The sequence below is a fragment of the Xiphophorus maculatus genome, chromosome 20 (genome assembly GCF_002775205.1).
Source record: "Xiphophorus maculatus strain JP 163 A chromosome 20, X_maculatus-5.0-male, whole genome shotgun sequence".
Lineage (NCBI taxonomy): Eukaryota > Metazoa > Chordata > Actinopteri > Cyprinodontiformes > Poeciliidae > Xiphophorus > Xiphophorus maculatus.
Genome location: NC_036462.1, coordinates 29278975 through 29303138, shown reverse-complemented (window position 1 = coordinate 29303138; position 24164 = coordinate 29278975). Strand labels below are relative to the sequence as shown.

Below are 24164 nucleotides of genomic sequence, written 5' to 3'. Positions count from 1 at the left end.
GATCAAATACGAAGGCTGTAAACAGCAAAATCGAGGAAAAAAATGGACGTTCAATACAAAATGGCCGACTTTCTGTGATAGTTGGCTTATAACATTAAATGTAAGTTCTGAGTCTTTTGGTGAGCTCTACAAGTGTACCAAATTTCATGTCTCTACGATGAAGTACGTTCATACCATTGTGTCAACAGAAAATTGCTAGTTGCCGCCGTTCAGCAATTTTTTTTGCGATTTTTGCGACAACCTTAAAATTCAAAATTTTTAAATTTTCTAGTCGCGACCGCCAAGTTTGGTGAGTTTTTGAATATGATAAAGCCCCCAAAAAGGCACACGAAGAGGTGGGAAGAATCGTAATAATAATAATAATAATAAACAGTACAGATACAATAGGCCTTCGCAGCGCTTTGCTGCTCGGGCCTAATAAATAAATATATAAATAAAAGGCTTCAACCTGACCCCAGCAGCTGCGTTCGTCGAGACACTCCCTCAATTTTCTGCGATGCTGGGAAGCGAAACTTAAAAATCCGGAGACAGTTTTTGTTTCCTGTGCGGCAGGTTAGCCAGGACTCTCCGTCTTTCAAACGGGCAGCACACAAAACTGGCCTCAGCTGCAGAACTGTCTTTCGGGTTTAATCGTCTTATTTTAAATCAGAAGCGATGACTACATTGAATCAACACTACGAGGAGAAGGTGCGTCCCTGCATCGACCTGATCGACTCCCTCCGCTCTCTGGGAGTGGAGAAGGACCTGGCGCTGCCTGCCATAGCCGTGATAGGGGACCAGAGCTCCGGGAAGAGTTCGGTGCTGGAGGCGCTGTCCGGGGTGGCTCTGCCAAGAGGAAGCGGTGGGTGATTAAAAGTCATTTAATGTCTGTAGCCGAAATAAAACTATGGTTTTAATGAAATAATATGAAAAATAGTTAAAGATTTTGTTGTTGTTGCAAATATCATAATTTTGAACATGATCGTAGTTTTGTTAAAATGTTTGAAAAATAAGCAAATCGTATTAAAGGCCAAAAAGTAATTCACAAAACAAGATATACGGAGTTATATTAACAAAAATCTGTTTTATACCAGTTTGTCTGTATCTCTGCCTTGTTCTCTGTTTTTCTCTCTCACCATCTGAAGTTAAATCAGATCAAGCTTCTGCTGTTCTAGCTTCTGCTAGAACTAGAAAATGATTTCTAATTACTTAATGCTACAAGAATGAGGTACAGACTGTCTGGTCTCACTCACACACCTTTTCAGATCTGTCCATAAATGCGCTATGGCACTGGCATCGGGTAATCTATAGATGCCATACTTACTTTTAAGCCACTTTTAAGCCACTTTGGCTGTACACTTAAGCTCATTGTCCATTTGGAAGACCATTTACAGATGAGCCTTAACTTTCTGATTGATGTTTTCAGATGTTGCTTCAATATTTTCCCATAACATAATGATGCATAGTTGGATACCATCTGTTTTATTTCATGAAATAGATGGCATCATCTATTTCATGAAGTGCACCAGTTGCTCTTGCTGCAAAACAACCTTGCAACATGATGCAGACTTCCCCGTACTGGGTGATTTATTTCCCCCTTTATTCTCCATATGAAGCAGTGGCCATTTTAGCCAAACAGCTCCACTTTAGTAACCTCCTACCAGAGGACACGCCTCCAGAAATGAAGGTATTTGTACCTGTGAGAATTTGCAAACGGCAATCTGGCTTTTTGAAAAAAACGTGTTTGTTTTTTTTTATTTGGTGTATGTAAACTTCTGGTTTTAGCTGCAATATATTTCAAGCTCTGTTAGCCAAACAGTCACTAGCCTCACTGGACCTGCCTTAACTTGTCTTGTCTTGTCGTTGACTCATCTTTAATCCAGGCATAGTCACAAGATGTCCTCTTGAGCTGAAGATGAAGAGAAGGAGAGAAGGCCAGGACTGGTATGGAAAGATCAGTTACCAAGAATTTGAGGAGGAGCTAAATGATCCTGCAATTGTGGAGAAAAAAATCAGAGAAGGTACAACATTGCATTTTTCTGGTAAAAGTATGAAAGTTATTTTTTTAATATGCGTCACTCACCATTACGACCGCCTTTGTTTCCTCTCTCCAGCACAGGATGAAATGGCCGGAGTCGGAGTGGGGATTTGCGATGACCTCATCACTCTGGAAATTGCTTCCCCGGACGTGCCGGACCTGACTCTCATCGACCTTCCTGGCATCGCCAGGGTGGCTGTAAAGGGACAACCAGAGAACATCGGTGATCAGGTCAGCATTGTTAATGTGTTCCTCAGAATCTGCGTCTTTCCTAGTAAATTGCTCAAAGAATGTTAGAGGAACCGAGAAGGCTTCAAATTCAGACGTTTCGTGACGATCTTTTCCCGACCTAACAGGTCGGGGAAAGCAAGCAGGAAAGTGGCTGCTGAAGAGCCGCTTTCCTGCTTGTAGGCTTGCGGTTTAGATCACCTTGACCTAGTGTGTTGCCATGTGCCATTTTTTATATTGTAAATCTTAGGCAATATATGCGGGACATTTCAGATAAAGCGACTCATCGACAAATTTATTAAAAAACAAGAAACCATCAGTTTGGTGGTGGTTCCATCCAATGTGGACATCGCGACTACGGAGGCTTTAAAGATGGCTCAACAGGTTGATCCCGATGGAGAAAGGACTCTGGGTAAATAGAAATTATTGAGTAAAATGACCACCTGGCTCTCAGTTAAGCAGTTAAAGACGTATGAATTCTCTTGCTCTCAGGTATTTTGACCAAACCTGACTTGGTGGACAAAGGCACGGAAGAGACGGTGGTGGAAATAGTCAACAACGAAGTCATCCAGCTGAAGAAAGGCTACATGATCGTCAAATGCAGAGGCCAGAAGGAGATCACAGAGAAGGTGTCTCTGACTGAAGCCATTGAGAGAGAGAAAGACTTCTTTAAAAATCACCCCTATTTCCAGTAAGTTAAATCTTCTTGAGCCACCAGGTAGCCTTTCTATGTTGCAAAATGTTTTATTTTTTGAATTCTTTTTGCAGCACTTTGTACAACAAAGAGCTTGCAACCGTTCCCATTCTGGCGGAGAAACTTACCATTGAGCTGGTGCATCACATCGAGGTGAGGCATTGCCTCAGTGTCAGCTCCCCAGTGGATGTTTTAGCTTTTAATGGTTGGAAGTTTGACTTTACAGAAATCTCTCCCAAGACTGGAAGAGCAGATAGATGACAAGCTGAAGCAAACTCAGATGGAGCTCGACCGGTACGGTAACGGACCTCCGTCCGATGCGGCGGAGAGACTCGTCTTCCTGATTGATGTGAGCGCCCAACACTGCGACTAACACTTGGTTGCGAAATTATCCTCCCAACAAAGCATTGAAATTCCTGTAACACTACAGAAAGTGACGGCGTTCACCCAGGATGCCATCAGTCTGACCACAGGGGAGGAGCTGAAGTGCGGGGAGAGACTCAACGTCTTCACTGTGCTTAGGAGAGAGTTTGGGAATTGGAAGGCGCACCTGGACAATTCAGGAGAAAATTGTGAGAGTTTCCGTTGTTTAAGCAGGAGCACAGCGGTAAGTCAGTGCTGTGACTTGTGTGGCATGTCCTCTGTGGTGCAGTTAACAGAAAAATCGAAAGAGAGGTGGAGGAATATGAGGAGCGGTACCGTGGAAGAGAGCTACCAGGCTTCATCAACTACAAGACCTTCGAGGTGATGGTGAAGGAGCAGATCAAACAGCTGGAAGAACCAGCCATCATGAAGCTTAAGGGTGTCGGAGGTGATTGGAGGCACTTCTTTTAGAGTAGTTACAATGCTGAGGTAGACTTTATGTAGACTTGAATCAGAGTTAAATCTATAAATCGTGCAACAAAGTCAGAAAGCACAGGGCAAAATTTAAACAACTTGTTTTGTTGTTGTAAAATTGCAGTAATATGAATCAGTAGAACTGCATTATATCACCCCTGGTGCTTGGATATGTTTAGTTAGGCGTACTTCTCATGTGGAGGCACTGGTGTTCCTACCTATAATGAGTAAATAATATGTGATATAACCTTTTTATTAGTAGTAATATGAGTTTTTTTAATCTCTACTATTGATCAGAATTCTGTCTTTCATGAAGCTCGATTGGAACTGAATATGACTGTGTAGGAAAAAAGACTATTTTTTTTGTTTTGCGCTCTAAAATTGAACGATGGTCCATATGACATATTTGCATATTTGTATTGTACTGGTGGCGTTTTTATCTAAAGTTTTACTAAGTTTTCAAGATGTAGGTCAGGCTGTGCACTGATAATTAGTGATTTTTTTGGATAATTTACGAATGAAGTCAAACTTATTTTCCCAAAATAAAAAGTAAACTGTAAGGTGCTCAACAAATAGAAAAGTTTATATCCAGAACTGCTACATCGCTGTTTAAATTCAGTGTTTGAGTCCAACTTAGTCTGCTGTCTTGCTTACACTTGTCTGTCTTGACCGAAACAGGTCCACATATAGATTTGTTATAAATCACAAGGAAAAAAGTTACACTTTCAGACCAATTATAAACCATCTTTTAGCCTCAAAGTATATGCACCACGTAGACTTCATATGTGCTGCTCGGATGTGATTCATCAGTGAGACGAGGAAGTTGATTAGAGCCGTTCTTCGCTTACACAAGAATGACATCTGCTCAAGTCGAATATCAACGCAGAGGAAAGAAAATTTACCTGCATGTTTTCGTCGTAGTTTTTCTTCACTATTACTCCGTCTTATGTTTCCAACACGGCCACAGAGGAATAAAAATAAAGCAACTTTTTCTTTTTTTTCGCTCTCTGTTTCTTCTAGATGCTATCAAGAAAACTTTCACTCAGCTGGCCCATAACAGCTTCACGGGATTCCCCAATCTTTTGAAAACAACCAAGGTAGGGGTTTAGTTAAGATTGTGGAAAAACTGCACTACAGCTTGAGTCACAGCATTTCCGCTCTCTTAATTCGTTTCACTATTTTGGTCAAATTTAAATGCAGATGTCCATTTTGTAGGCAAAGATTGAGGCCATTAAGCAGCTAAAGGAATCCTCTGCTGAACTGATGTTGAGGACCCAGTTTCAGATGGAGCTGCTGGTTTACTCCCAGGATAAGACCTACAGCAACAGTCTGACTGAGAGCAAGAGTGAAGAGGAGGAAGAGGAAGACCCAATCTATAAGAAGCCTTCATCCCTTTCAAGGAGCATGGTGTTCTGCATGGACAATCACGCAACACTTCAAGAGCTGATGGTGCATCTTAAATCATACTACAAAGTAAGTAAGATTTAAATTACAGGTTCAGTACGCACAAACACTTCAGATTTGATCTCATTTAAAAAAAATTTTTTTTTCATCCAAATAACTTTCAATACCCGTCTCATGTCGCTACAACAAATTCTCCCATGCAACCGATGTTGGAGGATCCCCAAACCAATATTTCCCTTGTGTTGTTTTACCTTGATAAATGTCGCGCTCAAAACCTGAATGTGAATGAGTCAAAAGTTTTTCTTACATGAATTATCTTATTTTGCTAAAAGTCCATCCATTAAAAGCTGTCAGTAATGTTTTAACCTTGACGGGACTTGGGGTGTTAATCTGTACAATGTTTACTGCATTATCCCAGTGGATTTACTCTGTTGTTTAATTGGACTGTAATTATCGTTGGCTGATACTCAGTTCACCTTAATTCTGAGAAATGTAACTCTCCTGATTCTTAACAGACCGAGATCACTCCACTGGTAGAAAATTACTCATCCCACAGTTTGGTTAATTTATGTACACAAAAGGTTAACTTTGCATACTCAAGCTACACAAGGTTATTCCTCAGGTTGAGGTTTTTTTTTTTTCTTCTTATAGTCTTAAACCATTTTGCCCATTTCTTGTGGCAGATTGCCGGAATGCGTCTGGCTGACCAGATCCCCCTGGTGATCCGCTACGAGATGCTGCAACAGTCCGCCGTCCAGCTGCAGAGGGAAATGCTGCAGTTGCTTCAGGACAAGGAAAATGTGGACTTCCTACTGAAGGAGGACTACGACATCGGCAACAAGAGGGATGCGTTGCAGAGTCGCACGAAGCGCCTCATGGAGGCCCGGAGATACCTGGCGGAGTTCTAGGAGGAGCAGCGCCGTCCAGGAGGAGCACATCGTTTGCTGTAAACGCGTAGCGCAAGATGCTTCGCATTTTAATTAAAATTTTCTGCACAACATGTTATGCAATGCATAATATACATTGAAGTACCTAAATGTTCTATGATGTAGTTTATTGCTAAATATATTCCAAAATATTCCAGAAGGCATTAAAAATGTTTTTTTTTTTTAGTATAAATTTTCTTTTAACAGAATTGTCTTAGGAATACGTTTAAATAAAGTTTTCAACAATTTAAGTCCTTTTGTCTTACTGTAGATGGCAAAAACTTATAAGTTTAATGGAAAGTAACGCGTTGCTGTAACTGTTAAAACCCAGCAGTGAACTCAAAATGGACTTTAGCACCCCCTTGTGGACATTTGACTCAAATCTAAAAACTTTCTTAAATGTTAAAGCAAGCAGCTGAACACATGCTCTCCTCCTCAATGTTACTAGTGAACAAACATTGTGTTTAATTATCCAAAAAGAAGCCAGTTTATTGCAGAACTGAGTTGCAATTAATTGACAAGATGCAGACAAAATTTTTTAAACTGAGAAAATCCAAAATTTTTTAATTTTAATTTATGCTCCTATAATATATACATCACTCTGATCTTTGTTTGGTATGCAGTGTGTAATAAAAAATAAAAAAAAACATGTCAAATGCATCAATTACACACAAAAACACATATGTGAAAGTCAAGTTTATTCAAAAAGTACATACAAGAAAAAAAAGAGGACTTCTTAAAATCAGTTCCGTTAAAAATCTAGAAAGATTTCATTCTCCGTTCTGTGCAGGGCTCTCCTGACTTTGGTCGTCGTTGTCTGACTTCTCGTCATCTGGGGAAAAGTAATGATAAGCAACGAAGAGCGAGGGCTTTGGTTTTCATATATTACAGTTTGAAATGCAAGTGCCACTACAGAAAAATAAATCCTTACTTTCAAGTGTCTGCTGTAGCTCCTGAATGGTGGTGAGAAGAACATGGAACTGCTTCTTCCTCAACTCCAACTGAACAGAAGACAGGTGTCAAAAAAAGAAAGAAACTTCTGTCTAAACAGAAGAGAGAATAAATCAATTTTCATTTACCTTTGCATCCACATTCTCCTTAATGTGAGACAAATGTTGAAGTTCTTTGTCTAATGCCTCTAGCTGCCTTTGAGTAAACAAAACAAAGCACATGACTTTAAAAAAAATAATAATTAAAAACAAAAGATGGTATGGATTATAAAATGCTGGCTTACTTGAGGGTTTCATGCCGATCCGGATGCTGCTGTATTATCTTTGCCAAAGCATCATATTCTGGAAGAACACATGCAAACATTTACAATATTTAGATAATCCTAAACAACTAAATATAAAAAGTAGAAGTATTTCCCTAGAAGAATGCAGTGACTAGTGGAAGAATGTGGTTGGGTCAGATGAGACAAAAAACTTTTTTTTTTGCTTCCACATAACTCTTATGCACAACTTTTTCAACCACATAAAATCCCAGTAAAATACTTTGACGTTTACTTGTCTGACGTTTAAAAGCTCATCAATACTTTCCTAGGGATTGTAAAAGTACAAAACATCAAAGACGTTTACCTTGTCGATTTTTTCGTATTCTCTTCGCTCTCTGTATTTCCTTTTTGCATTCTGCAATCTTGTCATGAGCGGACGTGATGTTTTGCTCTTGAATGTAACAAAAAAAAACAAAAAAACAACCACAAACATTTTAGTTAATTATTTGCCAAAAGATATCGATATTACAGACTCGGATAGTTTGAATGAGTTCCTACCTATGTTTGAGTAAATCTTCTCGTAATTCTCCATTTCCCGAAGATTCATGTCGTAAACCATCAACGTTTTCCCCATAGAAAACTCACACTGAGCCAGAGTTCCCAGCATCCTCTGATACTGGGTGAATCTAAACGCACAGAAAACAGGTGAGCTCCCAAAAACGGGGTTTCTTGACTGCGTTTTTAAAATCCTGGAGTACATTTTCAAACATCTCTGTCCTTCTTGGCCCGTTTTAATAAAAAAAAAAATCTCACTATAAATGTATGAATTACATTTCTACTCTGGTCTGAATGGATAGATTTAAACAGACGGAAGGAAAAATGCACATGGGACAGGTGATGAGCTACAAGATATCTTTTCACATCATATTTCCTTTTATATTACTTTGAATTTTTGAGGAACTTTTGTAGACACAGAGCACTATTGCAATTCATCCAAACGTGTGCTTAGTATTAAATATATCACATACCTAGCAATTCAAGAAAGATTTAATTTCATGAACCAACACACAGAGTTCCAGACCAGTGTGTGAACTCGCTCACCCTTCCTCAGGGCTCCCAGGAGAGTTGCACCATTTAGTGAAGCTCTTCAACAGCAGGTTGATTCTGCGGTCATCTCCAGCTCCGTCGCCGTCAATGAGAAGACGCTTTCTTATAACTTCATCTGTGACACAGATCAGGGGGGGGGCGTAAAGTGAGCACGCTCAAAGGTGTGCTGCTAGGAAGCTACTGACTTAGCTAATTGTTAGCATGTTAGCTGTTCTCAGTAAAGACGACTTTTTGTGCGGAATTTAATGCTTGTTGACGATTAAACCGCTCTTATGTGTTGACCCTTTACAGAGTTGAGAAGACGGTAACAGAAAATGAGTTTAACTAAGAAATAAAACGAATAAATCGCACAATTACTTACCATCAGTAACAGCCCCCATGGTGTTGTTGATGTTCTTCTTCTCCTTACAGACGCATTTTCAGCCGATACTGCCACCTCTGGCGGTAAAAGGAACTGCTGCTTAGGACGTTTGAACTGTGCAAGTTTGAATTTGGCGTGGATGTGATCGTATTCACAATGCATTTGCTTTTTAGTGAGCTTAAAACTATTATTTTCAGTTACTTTAATTTCTTTTGTAAATAAAGAACGAGCTGTTAATTTGGAAGCGAGATTGATCTTTTTTTTTTATTATTGTTTCTCATCGCTATTTTGGTAGAAGGTATTGAAACGACAATAAATCATTAATAAAAATCATGGGTTTTACTACAATTGTAATTTCATGAGAACATTTTTGACTTACAGCCTGCAAAATATGATATAACTGATTATGAAATCCTCCTACTCTGGGCGTTTAGGCTTTTACTACAGTTTAATAAACCAAAATAACATCCAAGATAGATAGTGCTCTTACCATCTAACATCCTAATATCACAGAAATGTTGACAAGCAGAAGTTGAGCCTTTCTTCCCTGGATTGCATAGGCAACTCGGCGAAGATAAGTGTGACGAAGAAGAGCAAAAACTAGAAAACAAAAAAAGTGAGTGGGGAAAACACTTTTTCACTCTATTGTAGTCCCTATTTTTTATTGTCTTTTATCTTAATCTTTTTATTGTATTCTGCTCAGTAATTTATGTATTTTTGTCGTAGACAAAAAAGACCGAACGATAATGCGCGTGCACTTCACGCCCTCGCGCACTGACGTCTGATGGGCGTTAGAACTCTTTTGTAAGATCCGGATCATTTACTCAGATCAGCAACCATTTGACTTCCAATCGAGTCTCCGTTTAATACAGCTCTTAGCTTTTTGTAATTATTCATTTGAATCTGACGTGGATGCTTTTCTAGAATTAAAATGTACACATTTGTAAGACATTGCCAGTATTTAAAGTTTTAAAAAGTAATCTATTTCCTAAATACAGCAATCATGTTGGGTCTCAAAGTATAAGCAGTAAGTAATTTTAAGGGTTCTCATCCATGTTGATTTCTCCTACAGATAGTAATGTATTTATTGCACTGCATTCATGTCTGGTTTTAACGGTGTTATTATGAATTGTACTGTTAATGTAAATGTATTGACTGCATTTAATCTTTTTGAATAAATTAGCGACATGTTCAATAACAGAGGTCCTACTTTACGCCAAGATGTGCTCTCCATGCCTTTATTGTATGTCCTGCCAGGATAGACACAGAATGGAAAACAATTTTGGAAGATGCAGAATCATTCACTGATGGTCCTGCTGGAACGGGCTTTATTTCACGAGAAAGGTGCAAAAACCTCATGTCGAGTTACAATTTCATTGATGGGGAGCTCAAGTTGATTTTAGCCTCTTAGAACTCAGAAATTATATATTCTTAACAGCATAGGTGTGTAATTTAGGGGATATGGCATTTTACTCAGGATGCAGCATGTCAGGAAGTAACATGAAAGATCCTGCACAAAAACATTATCCAGATTCAAGATTTTTGAACTGCTTATTGTCATGTCATGTGTTTTGTTTAGGATTGTAAAAAAAAAACAAAAAAAAACTGGCATAACAACACTGAAGATTTTATATGTGTTAACATTTCTGGTCTCTCTTGTAAATGAAATTTAAAATCTCAACAGGCCCTTCATGGTTAAATAAAGATAATAGTAAAATTCAGTAATAAATGAAACAACAGTTTCACAGTTTGTAAGAAAACTGTGATCACCTTTATCCCAAAGCCTAAAATAATTAGACTTATCAAATATAATCTAGGGTAAAAGAAAAATTTACAGCTTGAAAGCTATTAAAGTTATTCAATCTGTGCTATGTATAAAACGCATAGCATTTAAAAAATCTTATAATACTACTAACATAACTTAAGACAAAAGTGAGGCCTACAATATAATGAATGGCCAAACTGTTCCACAGATTCTTTAGAATACAAGGCACAGAAGAAGGAATTTGAAGTGAGCAGCACTCATGTAAGAGCCACCAGTACTTCTTCCCACAATTCAAATAAATTACACTATAAGCATTACAACTAATATCATACTGCTAAGAAAACAACAAATATTAAATATTAATATTATCCCTAAATATTGTCTTCACTCAGGTTTTGTATTTCCATCGTTCACAGAAAAGAGCCGGCACGGTGATTTGACTCGCTCGCGACCGACACATCACCAGTGACGTCCCTGTCCCAGAATGCAATCTGGTAAACAGACATGGAAGCACCAGGAGAAGACCTCCTTAGAAGCTGAGCACTGCATTCGTTTCTCTCCCACCGTCCTCTTTGTCATTCACCCCGTGCATCCAGTTGCTGTTCACCGACCTGGGGACACATTTAGAGCTCCAGTACCCAGGGCCCCGGTAAGTTCCCGGCTGTCGTCGTTCCGTGACCGCCGCTGTGCTGTCAGGCTTCTGGCAGCTTCCTCGCTAACGCTGGCCGTGGCTGGCTTCAGGCTAATGTAACAGTTAGCCGCCGCTGCTGTGGAGTACCAGCCCCAGTGGCACTCTGAATGGAGCTCATTTATAGTACAGGACTACGCAAACAAACATCCTTTTTGACGATTATAACTCCACCAGATGTTGGTTGTTAGTTGTTATTGGGGTTTAAAGAGAATTCATCTAGATAGTATAGTTTGTGTTGTTACAAATGTAGTAAAAAAAAGTACAGGAGCAACGTTAGCTAAAAATGCTGCCTCTTGTTTGTGTCCTCTAGCTGCTACCCGCTAGCTACCCCATTTGCACCTGCTTGTTGCCAATGGAGACATTTCTGTATGTAACCCTTATAAAAGTTTAGTTTATTTTCGATGCGCCGTAGATATAGAGTTTAAATACCAGTCTAACGTGAAAATATGTGAATAAATTCACATGCAAAGTATGCAAATAAATAAATTTACTGTGATGAGAGATTTGATTTCATTGTAAATGTTAATGCTCATCCCTTTCACAGGCTGCCTCAAGTGAGTTTACCTGATTTATTGTGACATATTGATCATAATATGTTCAAAATGTTAGGAACTAGCTTATGTTGCCATTATTAACCACAAAAAAATGTTTTAACTTTCAGCCATAATTACTCATGTTTGCAGATTTAAACGACCGTTTATATTCTAGTAGAAAAAAAGTTTTTTAGTTTTTTTTCCCAGCACACATACTTAAAGTACATCATACAACAACATACGCTCTGGAGTGTAGAAACTGAAGATCAAATTTGACTATTTCTACATAAATCACGCACTACCGTATGTACGTCACATACTACGGCTTACATTTGAAACAATGACTTGTTTCATTGTTTTTAATTAGTTTTTACATTACTGATAAAGGGTAGTCCTTTCTTTATTATCTATGACTGACATACATTGCTTTGAGGAAGTTTGTCACACTGGACATTTGTATTTAAATTCTGTTTATGTTGGACAGCACTATATTATAAAAACAGATAATCCCAACATCACCTCATGCTTCTCTTTCTTTTCCAACATCATCATGTTCCCATCACTCTCTGTGAGCTTCGGCATATTGGTCACTAAAAGCAGAAACATCTTTGACAACTGCATCGTGGGTCAAAGGCCTTTTATGTAATCGGAGATACTTTTGAGGATGACCAGACTCATATATTTTAATACTTTTAAAGCAAACACTTAAAATATAGATGTCATCCTTTTCAGCATGTCATTGTTGACATTCTGTTATTCAACATTTGTGAATTCATAGCACAAACAGACACGGATTCAAGGACTTGTAATGCATAGATGAAGCTATAAATTTCTTTTTTTTTGTTATATTTAAGTTCTTCAACTGATCTCCGAAAGGTATAGCCAGAGTAAACAGTAAAAACAGCTTTCTGAATCATGATTCCATTGATTAGGGGGGGAAAGTCAGCTAGACCTTATTGGTCCTATGTGAAAAACTAATTGCTTTAATTTTATATTATGAATCAGCAGTCATACATATTCTTTTCTTCAAGTTTATGAGCTACACTCAGGCCTCATTACAGACAAGCCATTAGAATCCAGACATTTCTTGAAACAGAACCTGTCAGGCAACAGAAAATAGTCTAAAAGATCTAAAATAGCTTAAGAGGCGGTGATGGTGTGATAATACGTCTGGATCTCTGATCACTCCGGTGATCTATTTGTAAGTAAAATGCAATGTACACAGGAATAATAATTTATTTTTAAGGTTTATTGACTCAAGTGACCTTTCTTTGATAATGAATTCACAGGAAAAGAAATAATAAGAAATGCTTTAAAAGGGCATAAATGTTTGGAAAAGAAGTTGTGCAAAATGTAAATATGGGATTCAAACGTCATTTATTTAATTGATAAACTTTTATCAACATAGACACTGACGTCCAAGTAAATTTACCAGTGGCTACATATAGTGTCTAGCAATATAAAACAAGAAGAAAACATGAATTCTCAAGATTAGATTTCAAAATATCAGACCAAAAAGCCTGCAGCTGAGCCTGTTGAATTTCTAAAAGTAAGTGTGGCTCATGTTTTTCACTTTAAGGCCAACGCAAAGGGCATTTATCCAAATGCTAATTAAATGAAATTGGAGAGCAAACTCCTTTTTCAAATGATTGAAATTACTCCTCAGCAGGTTTTCAAGTTGTGAAGAAACCTGTTAATGGCCCAGTCATTTTAATCAGATTTGTTCCAGCAAAGACTGTAAATCACAAAAAACAGATGCCAACAAGGACAAGAGTTCAAGTCGCCAGCTTATAGGAACATTTTATATCTAAAGTTCCTTCTTTTTATTTGTAAAATGAAGATGTGACTTGGCACAGTGGCGATTTGACCCACTTCAGCCTAATTTACCCTGCATAATTGTCTGTGTCGGTATGTACTGTTTTGTTTTTCTCCAGATATCCTCTCTGGTGTGCCAGCCTGCAAACACTAAAGCTGATGAGGATTGGCTGATCAAATTAAAAATAAACTCCTTGTTTCTTGTTCCATCAAGGTAAGATCTCACAGCTTCTTAATGTAGCAGGTAACTGTAGTTCTTCCATACGTTTTACAATTGCCACACTTAAAAGGTTATGTGTATTGAGGTTTGGTAAGTCAGTTGTGAAGCAATCCTGTTTCATGTTTCTTCACATACTTCAGGCTTTTCTGAAATACAAATGCACAACCAAAAATGTCACTAATAAAACATCATTTGTATATTGTTTTTAAGTTCTTTGTTCATTTAGCTTTTTAGTAGTGTTTAGGCAACAGTTTCGCAATGCATGGCGTCTGTGGTCCTTTCTCTGAACATGTGACGTTGAAGCCACAAACTCATAAAATAGCTTATTGGTGTTTTATGTGATAGACCAGCAAAATGTAGCACATCATTTTTATCTCACAAACAAAAATTGAATAAAATATAGTTTGCTTTTTATTTGCTACTAAAGCAAAAACGTGTTGTGAACCTAACTCTTCTTCAAACCTTTTTGCAACTTTCTCCCTGACCTGTCTGCTGGGTTTGTTTTTCTTTATGATCCTGTTGGTTCATTAATGTTCTCTAGCAAACCTCTGAGGCCTTCGCAGGACAACTGGATTTATACTGAGATTAATTTATGCATCGCTGAGCGCTACTTCACCAGTTAGGCAACTTTTGAAGACCTTTGGAAATGCATGCCACACCTTTAAGATTTCTCTCTTTGTGAAAACGTAAACTGCCCAGTTTAGTTTTCTTTCCAAAATACATGTTCAATTTCAAAGTAAAATGGCGACTGTTACCTTCAGCCTGGAATAAGTGTAGTCCATAATTTCCATAAACACTTTCACAGTTTCAGTTGTCAGACCACAGGACAGTTTTCTACTTTCTTGATTTGCTCAGGTTGGTTAACAGGCTGCTGCAGGGACAGGATGGCAAGCGCTGTGCAATGCTTTTTTAGTAAACTTTGATTTTTTAAAAATCTTTTTCAGTATTATTGAGATGTAATTAGTGGATTAGGGACATTTTAAGTGCTTGTTTTAAAAAAAATATCAGCCATTTTTGCTTACTCAAAGTTGCACTACTGATAATAAAGCTGATGCATAGCTGCTGTAAAATAAAGAGATGTACTTCAGTTTTGTTTTCATTTGTAAAAGTGGTTGTGGGATTGCTTCCTAGCTTCTTGTTGTTCTTAGCATTCTGTCTCTCAACGTTGTAGTTCCTGGTGTACAACTTCAAGTTTAACCATTTTCTGAGCTCAGGAGAAGATGAGGTGGCGATGAGTAAGACGGAGATATGTAAATCCGATGCAGGGTAAGACCGACTGATGAGTAATAACTGCAAACCCCACCAATGATGTTATGAGTAATCTCTGTATCATTTCAGCCCCAGCTGGGTTACATATATTCCCTTAAGCTTTGTTAAGAACTTAGTTCATACAGGTGAAATGGAGTTTGAAAAGTAATTTGTGGTTTTAAAAAAAAATCTAAAGAATAGTTGCAATTCAAGCCAAACCAAGCTTTGGATTGTGATTGTTTTTTGGGGGGGGGGTTTTGTGCGGCTGTAATGAAATAATAAGGTTTTGTTTGGTCTTAATCAGCAAGATGATGTTTACAAGAACTGCTACTTTTTTGCGTCATGTGTGAATAACAGGTCAGTTTCCCCATTTTACAATTCTTACCCCTAAATCGTACGTCCTGCGCATTGCCATTTCATACCTTTTTACTTCCATTTTGTATTCATGATGTAAAGCGTATTGTATGCAGTTTATTTTTAAATTTAGTTAATCATACATAGGGAAAATACATAATCTTAAAAATTGTCAAATGTTCCATCATATCTCATTTATTTATATGTTTTTTTTGTCTGAAAACAGTAGACATTGTGCTATGTTCACATTTATTTTTGTTATGATCCCTGTCTGGACCAATCCACTCTTATAAAATATGGCAGGTTATATTCAAAGGCAGATTGAAACAAAACAACTCTTAAGTGACCTTCTGCTGATAAAATATTTAATGCACAGTACCACATTTCCTATCATTAGATGATAGAAAGGAGAGTTGAATTCACCCGTCAATGATACCGAGTTGTCTAGGTCCTAAAGCTACAACATTACCCCAAATTATCTCAATGCCACCTCCATGTTTGACTGAAACTATACTTTCCGAGGTGTACGCTGGCACATTATAGGTGCTACTGTTGGCTACGGTCAGAACAACAAAATAACCACAAACAAGTTCCTTTATTTTCCTTAGCATAATCTGCTATATTGTAACTACAGCGCACAATTGCAGGACCACAGTGTCCTGTCATTTTACTGGTAACTTACCTGAATTCTAGCTTCCTCTTCATAGACCGACATAACTTACCGACTATCTTTCAAACACTTGCAAAAGCTCTTTTTCATCTTTACATTTCTATCATTCTCCCTTCTTTTTCTTTTCTTTCTTTCCATGTTTAGCTCCCTGTCATCAGATGACAACGCAATTAAAAAGAATTAAAAACATAAAAAAGCGTACCCCCCGCACTCGAAGGGACGCGCACTTGAATGCGTGAAGGTGAAGGAGCGGAGGGGCGGCTAATCGGTCTGTGTCTCTGTTATTGATCACATCATTTACACATGCACAAAAAGCTGTTAAATGGAGAAATCACTTAGAAATAATTTTGTTTTGGCACCCTCTCTAGTGCAGCACCCATATGTAATGCATTCCCACTTTTAGCGCCACTGACTGTGAGCTTCTTTCTCTGAGATGCTGTAGTAGTTTTACATCTGATGTAATGGGACGCACACATTTCAAAAACATTAATGTTGTTCCAACACAGTTTTTTCCCTCCCCAAAAGTCTTGTCAATTATAGTCAGCAGTGGTCTTGGCCCCATATGTATCATTTTTTGCCCAGTCTTTTTGTTGTTCAATTATGAACTTTGAACTTAACTGAGGCAAGTGGTGCCCGTGGTGCTTTAGATGTTGTTCTGGGTTCTTTAGACACGTCCTGGATGAGATGCTGGTTCTCTCTTGGAGTAATTTTGGTAGGCCAGCCACTCCTGAGAAGGTTCATAACTGATCCAGGCTTGTCTTTTTCCATTTGTGAAAAACAACTCTCACTGTGGTTTGTTGGAGCCTCACACTTTAGAGCTATAAAAATGACTTTGCAACCATTTCCACATTGATAAATATCAGTCTCACTTATATTTTCACACAAGGAAATGTTGGTTTTGATGCCCTTTTTTCTCTTACGAAATGAAATCTTCATTTGAAAACTGTATTATTATATTTGTGGTTTCTAAATGCAGTTCATTTAGAAACTCTAAAAATATTTGTTTTTAGAGTTTGCAAATTATTTTCAACGGTTGAGGATAAGAAATCCATATTTCAGAGTTGTGGTTGTAACAGCTAAAATTAGATTGAAGAAAATGAGCGGTTAGTCGTTATCCGATACCAACTCAAAAAATATCTCTAACTTGAAGTTGTTGATTCCAATTTGGTGTAGTTTTTAATTTAAAAGTGCACAGGCAGGTGAAGACAATTAAGAGGACATTCCAATATGCCTTTCATTTTATACATCAAGAAATCACATTGCCTTGTCATACTAACAGCGTGTTGTTCCTTAAGACTTAAAGGGAATAGTGTACACAATAGAGCTGAAAAATAGAAGGCATTTATTACCAGTGTGTTATTTTCTCCAAGGTACAATATTCATTTTTTTAAAAAGTCTTGTTTTTCTTTTGCTGCTGGAGCAGGAGTACTCATTTAGAAAGTGAAAGTAAAATTAACCTTGTTTTGGTAATAATGGTTATATAATAGAGGGATTTTCTGAAAGCCCAAGGAGTAACATTGAGCTATTTTTTTCCTTATTATTTTTTTTACATCATCTTACTTTGACAACTCAGCAGTCAGCACGGTTTAAGAGAATCCTCACCTTTGGGCTAAACATCAGTGTCCCACTTGCTGCCCTGAGGCCCTGCACACACTGGCCCACTTCCTTGTTCTTAGCAGGAAGAAACTGTTTTCCAATCTGTGGACATAGATTGCACAACGCAAGCCATGCATTTCCAGTTTGTGCACATGAATGGTATATGCATTGAGATTCTGAATCCAATAGTGCATTGTAAAAACAGAGAAGTAAGAGTTACCCAGTTGTTATTGGTTTCTTATGTCATCTCTTCTTTTGTGTATAGTTCTAATACTTGCTTTGAAAAGGTGTCATTTACCATGGTACCCAGTCAGACAATATCGTAATGCATGTTACTGTTCTACCGACAGTGTCTTGTCTGTTCGCTTTCCACTCTTATTTCCACAAGGAAAGGTTGTGGAAATTATTCACTATTCATATCCCTTGATATATAATATATATTTTTTTCAAAACAAACAAAATGTACCTCACTTGGACTTTAGTGGTACATAATTGCAAAGTTGAATAAAAACATAATTTCCATAACATTTTTACAAATAAAAACTTGAGTCGTCGTTAGTTTGATACCCCAAAATTAAAACTCGATGTCAATAATTATCTTAAGTTTACTTCAGGAGAGCTTTTCTTTATAGACTTCAAATATATGTTTGAGAACGATAGTGAACGAACAGCACTATGTGGATGTCACACTTTTCAGATTTGCTTTTTGTTTTTAAATGTTTGTTTAAAAAGGATATTGGCAAAAAAAATGAATGTGAAAAATAATTTTCATTTCACTCAACATAAATATTTAATGACTGAAAAACATTGTGTTATTAGTATTTATTCAAAGGTATTGCTTACATAAACACACTGGTTTGGGTGTTGGTGACTTGTGGGCTGGTCTTGGGTTTTCACACACAACCTTCTCTCTACTACGCAGAAAATGGTTCGAAAACATCCAGTAAGGTTCACCTGTGTGGACAAATGTGTCTTTTTCTGAGGAGAATGGACAGATTGTTTTACGATGATGGAAATTCCATCATTCCGTCAGCACAAATAATCAGGTGTTACAACCAAGTATGTCGATGGCGATATCTGAACCCACATATCAAACCTTTACACAGGTGGGCTACAGCAGCAGAAACACAGACAGGATGCCACTCTTATCAGCTAATAACGGGAAACTGAGGCGTATATTTACACAGACTCAGCAGAATTGGACAATAACAGATTGGAAAAAGGTTGCCAGGTCCAACGAGTCTTGATTTCCTCTGTGACATTCAGATGGCGGGGTTGGAAGCTGATGCACGAACCCATGAGTATCCTGCCGCGTTTCATCGTTCAGCACTGCCGGTGGTAGTGTAATGGTGTGAGAAATATTTTCTTTGGCCCATTAGTACCAACTGAGCATTGTTTCAACATCACAGTCTACCTCATTGTTGTTGCTGACCACAGAAGTGTTTCTGACACCGTGTCCTGGTTCGTGTCTGATAGAACCAGCAAGATGTACCTAATAAAGTGGCCCTGGAACAATATTCATATTGTTTTTAATTTAATGCAAAATGCTATAGCCAAGTTGTCGTTTCAATATGTGTTCTGCGTAGTGGAAGAAACAAAGCTTATGAACACATACGAGTCAGGTGACAAGCTTCAGCGTTAACTAGATTGCGACCCAGAGACCTCCAGCTGAACTGCCAGTAAAACTTGGATCTGTTCAGTACAGAGGAAGTAGCGCGCACAGGTTGGTTGGTTAATTCAATTATTTTTATTTCATTCGAGAGAGTCGTCGGCGCAAAAATAACACACGGTGCCGGCCGTTTTAAATATTCAGTAGGTAAGAAAGCCGTCCTATCCCGAGCTCGCCCGTAGCTGACTCTCTCTGTTGTTACATTGTAGCGGAAAGAATGTCGGAAAGGGCCGAAGATGACGTCAGGGGGGAGCAGCGCCGAGCGGCCAGGCAGCAGCTGAAGCAGCAGCAGATCCAGCGGGGAGAAGGCTCCACAGCAATGGCGACTGTTGCGGAGCGGAGATCGCTGCCTAGTCCTGAAATAATGCTGGGACAGCCTTGGAGCAGCTGGGTCGACGCCGCCAAACTCCACGGACACGACGGTGAGTTCCTCGGCGTCCCGAATGTGCGGGATGAAGCGAAGGGAAGCGCGACTGTTGCCAGTCCCGTCCTTTTTTTTTTTTTTTTTTTTTTTTTTTTTGATTCGGCCGATTGCATGCAGTTTTTAGGCTGGATATGAAGAAACGCTACTGGTAGCAGCAGCACGGTCAGACAAGCAAGTGCAACTATTTATCCGTGCCTGTGTCGGATCGCCTTGTTTTCAGGTGCTGAATCGGAGGAAAGTTTCAAAGACTTAGGGAAAAATCGAGAAGCCATGCGTTTGTGCAGAGAAGGTGAGTGTTGTTTTTCTTTTTTTCGCTGTAGGGCCAAAGGTGTATTTTGGTTCTAGGGGTTTGAACATAAGACACAGTGGCTCAAAACACTTTACGCGTTTGGTCCAGTCAGAACTTACTGTAGCTCATGCACATAAACAACAACGTAAACAACTGGCTATTCAATATGAAACACGGTTGTTAACGTGCTTAGTTTCACCTTTACATCTGTGCACAAAAACAATAGGAGTCAGCAGTTAAGTTTAGGCCCAAACATACTCACTACTTATTGTTTTCTCACTGCAGCACAGATATAGTGCGTTTCTTTATGCATGTGAGAAAATGTCTAAGTAGCCGTGTCTTAAAAGAAACTACTACATCTGAATTAACAGTAGTGTAACTTCATGTTTGCAGGCTAAAAATAAAGGCAATCGCAGCCTTTTATGGCTGAAATTAAATGTAAGCCCCTCAATTTACATTTAAACCAGTGAAAGGTTATGACCCAAAAAATCACAACAAAAATGTCTATTTAACAAAATAACTGGGATGTCGCCATAAAACTTTCAATGAACGTGATAGACCTTTTTTATTAAACTCAAACCCACAATCGTTACTGTAGAATATATTTAACTAATAGAAGAAAACAATAAATAATATCCTGGCTTGAATAAAGGAGACGTTCATCTTGTATCGTTTTAAATATTCCATATTTTAGTAAAATTCCTGAAATTAAGACTATTTGGTTAATTTGAAACTAAATGTGCTTGTTTTGGTTAAACAAAAACTTAAGCAATTGACTTTCTTGAAAATATTGCCTTCACAGGGGGGGAAAAAAAAATAAATTATAATAAAGTATTATTATAAATACTCTGGGTGTTTTTGTTCAAAACAGAAATTCTCAAAACTGCAACTCGCAAAAGTAAATAGGAGTTGTTTTTGAGAGGACGGGAGTGCTATTTGTCGTAAAGTGACTACAGCATAAATGTCAGCTACACACTGATGGTTGCATGGCTAATTTTATTGCTAAGTGTCTCCATTTGTACCATTTAGCATGTAAAAAAAGAGCTTTAAGTCAATGCACTACAAAGTTTCAAAGCAGCAATTTAACTCTTTGTAGAAACAAAACATTCTTAATTGAATCTCAGTGTCGTATCCTTAAAAAACTCCCTTTTCCTAAGCCATCACAATGACCGAATTCTATAAAGGTGGTAGTTACAAAGACTGTTTGTAAGAGGAGGCTTCTACTTTTCTTTTATAAAAAGTCAGCATTCAGTTCATTGTAGAAACCAGTCTAAAATGGCTTTTATCCTGCTGAAGCTTTAGTCAATTTTCTTCCATTATAGGATCACCATTTTATGGATTTAACTTGTATATTTTTACTTCTTATTGCATTATTTACAACACAACAGTGGGAATATCCTATGTCTTTAGAAGTCAGGTCAGCAAAACAAACAATCCCTGAGCTTTGCCATTATTTTAGCCCAGAATGTCTTTTTTTGAGATACGATCTCTCTTCTGGCAGAGACTTGTGGTCAAGATGAAGGACAAACTTGGTCTTGGAAATACAAAATTAAGGTCAACCATAAAACAAAAAGAAAGAAAATACACAAGACATTAAAAAGGTCCCACATATTTAAAAATGTGGGACACATTTTTAAAAAGCTGCAACTCTTTTAAAAAGTTTTTTTTTTTTCATGAAATAAGATGACTGAGTAATTAACTAGGACTCAGCATGGTCTGAATACTATTCTACACATACTGAGCATGTGTTTTAAAATGTAGTTTTGTCTAATTGAGTACAGAATTTAGGAACTATCAAAGGAATCTTTTCTGGAGACCTGGTGTTATACACAATCTATAAATATTTGAGCAGACGACACACAGAATGTGGTCATTTGCCTTTCTGAGCTGCTTGATGTCGGTTTATAATTTATATATTTGTAACGTCTTGTATACTGATTTTTGTCCTGATTGCAGGCCAAGATTTAGATTTTGAGTTTAAGGTTATTGGAAGTTATTAGAAGAACTTGCGTCACACACCAAATCAAGCTCAGGACTAGAGAGTTTTTTAGCGTTCCCTCAGAAGGAAAGATTCGGACATCCAATATTTACACACCATGAGCCTGGCTTTAGTTGTGTCTGGCCGAGTAAAGTTATGCGAGTTTAGAAAACCAAAATGTTTTACAACAGCAACTTTAGCAGTTGTCCAAATAGCTGAAATAATAATTTTGCACATAAATTAGGGACAACCATAGAGGTCCAGTCACAGATACACATTGCAGTTTGTCTAGTGATCGTCGATAGCCGATTGCTCAAGCTCCCTGTCAGGTCCTGCTTTCAGTCTGAGATCTAGAAATGTTCACCTAAAAGAGTCCGCCCGGATCAGAGTCGTTACAGGAATTTTGACTATGATCCGGCATAACTGGGTAGGCACAAAACAGAGATGGTCATGATGTGAAAGGTTAAGCTCAGACCACATCAGAGTACGACGTTCAGCAGAGTCTGATGCAGATAATATGAGGATGACAAACAACAACTGTACAACAAGCGTTGACGTGATTTCGACGGCCACAAAGAGGATTGCACTATGGAACAGGGCAAGATGTTATTGAATATTGAAGAAATGCCCAACACACATCTAGTGCTTATGTCAATGACAATGATTTTTAAACCAAGCCCCTTTGTTTCTGTGATTTTAGCTGCTTGTTTTGAAGTCACATTTGCATTAGATTGACTTGTATGATCTGAATGTCTATTTGAGCCGTAACCAGTCTGCATATTTGATGCTGAACTGTCTTCCTCAAGCAGCTTCAGAGGTTCTATAACCTAAACACTTGCAGGAACAGCCTTGCTCCCAAGTGTCAAGTCGATGTGAAAGCAATGTGATCATAAGGTATGGATGTCCCAGGAGCAGGAATTTTAAGTTTAACCTGCATAGACCAGAAGTGAACTGTGTAGAGTTCTTGCCTACAGGTGCAGTCCCTCAGCAACCCTAAGCTCTTTGTATGTCAAAGATGTAAGCTGCAGATTGATCTTTCTTGTCCTCTAAGTCTGAAAACATGACGCAAGTGCTTTTTGCTGATATAGGCTCCATTCAAGCAGAGGTTTGGAGCCCTCCCTACTTGGTTTTGTGACCAGCGGCAAAGTTTGCCATGTCTTGAACACCTGCACAGTTCTCCCCTTCTCTGTGCCGAATGCAATAGACACGGCTCTCTTTGGAAAAACACACTGCTGTAAGATCTCTACCAGGTTTTCCATAGGAAGTTCATTGGAGGCTTCTGTTGATCTCTGGTGTTTTTGGACGGTCTGTGTTGTCCTATAATATCTGTGTATCAACTCTGAATATGAGTCATTTTTATTATCTAAAAAAAATGACTCAAAAGTAAATAGCCAACATCTTTTTATCACAGTTTGTCCTAATTAGGGTTGCGCAATATACCAGGCATTTTATCTTAATTGCTTTATCAATTATGCAAAGAATTGTTGTAGATATGAGGTAGTGATGCACAGACCAAATGACGAGTGATTAAAATGTGGCAGTTTTCTGACCTCTAATCGACAAATCAGACCTCTAATAAAACCAGAAATCTGCATCAACATCTAAAAGTCTAATTAGAGCATTTCTGTTAAGTAATTATGTGCTGTATGGCAATAATATCCTCTTTAGAGCATTGGATGCTGTAGGGGTATATTAAGACGTTTGGCTTGTCACTGAGAATCATTAGTTTTTACATAGCCAAAACAGGATCTATAAGATGTAATTGAAATTAGGTGAGTGGCTTTTAGGAAAATATTGCAATACTGATGCTGCAAAGTGCTAATACTGAAGTAGATTACAATTAACACTTTTTATTCTTTAGCATCAAATCCCGTGTTTCTCTGTGAACTTTAGTACCTCATTGATTAAAGAAATGCACCTGGTGTGGATGTTGAGGGAGAGTTAAAAGTCATTTAACTAGCCAGATATGTTGCGGATAGTAATGAATGAACGCATAACTCTTGACATTTTATATCCTTCTAAACGTTGCATCCAAACAGTCCTTTGCAATCTTGATATTGCCATAGCGATTCAATATATTGTGAAGCTCTAGTTAGATTTTTTTCCCCATTATCTTCCCTTTCTA

General features: G+C 38.0%; 3 protein-coding genes across 4 annotated transcripts in view; 2 read left to right on the top strand and 1 right to left on the bottom strand.

The window, feature by feature from the left end:
- The first annotated feature begins 543 nt into the window (after positions 1 to 543).
- Positions 544 to 6699, top strand: mx1 (MX dynamin like GTPase 1). The gene is made up of 12 exons (XM_023324735.1): positions 544 to 841; positions 1863 to 2000; positions 2094 to 2248; positions 2519 to 2657; positions 2738 to 2936; positions 3014 to 3092; positions 3166 to 3288; positions 3370 to 3511; positions 3592 to 3750; positions 4797 to 4873; positions 4992 to 5249; positions 5864 to 6699. Exons 1-12 carry the CDS (start codon positions 655 to 657, stop codon positions 6086 to 6088), a joined length of 1881 nt encoding a protein of 626 aa, XP_023180503.1. The 5' UTR covers positions 544 to 654; the 3' UTR covers positions 6089 to 6699.
- An 87-nt stretch (positions 6700 to 6786) lies between these two features.
- On the bottom strand, positions 6787 to 8859 carry thoc7 (THO complex 7). The gene is made up of 8 exons (XM_005808454.3): positions 8788 to 8859; positions 8421 to 8541; positions 7878 to 8005; positions 7684 to 7770; positions 7341 to 7398; positions 7186 to 7252; positions 7038 to 7107; positions 6787 to 6938 (listed from the first exon to the last, which is right to left on the bottom strand). Exons 1-8 carry the CDS (start codon positions 8804 to 8806, stop codon positions 6877 to 6879), a joined length of 612 nt encoding a protein of 203 aa, XP_005808511.1. The 5' UTR covers positions 8807 to 8859; the 3' UTR covers positions 6787 to 6876.
- A 2198-nt stretch (positions 8860 to 11057) lies between these two features.
- Positions 11058 to 24164, top strand: part of atxn7 (ataxin 7) — a 34204-nt gene continuing 21097 nt past the window's right edge. For both annotated transcript variants that reach the window (XM_023324898.1, XM_014472293.2), the window contains exons 1-4: positions 11058 to 11201; positions 13711 to 13805; positions 19558 to 19770; positions 19993 to 20061. In XM_023324898.1, coding sequence (XP_023180666.1) covers positions 19566 to 19770; positions 19993 to 20061 — 274 coding nt within the window. In that variant the 5' untranslated portion in view covers positions 11058 to 11201; positions 13711 to 13805; positions 19558 to 19565. The remainder of the gene's footprint in view (positions 11202 to 13710; positions 13806 to 19557; positions 19771 to 19992; positions 20062 to 24164) is intronic.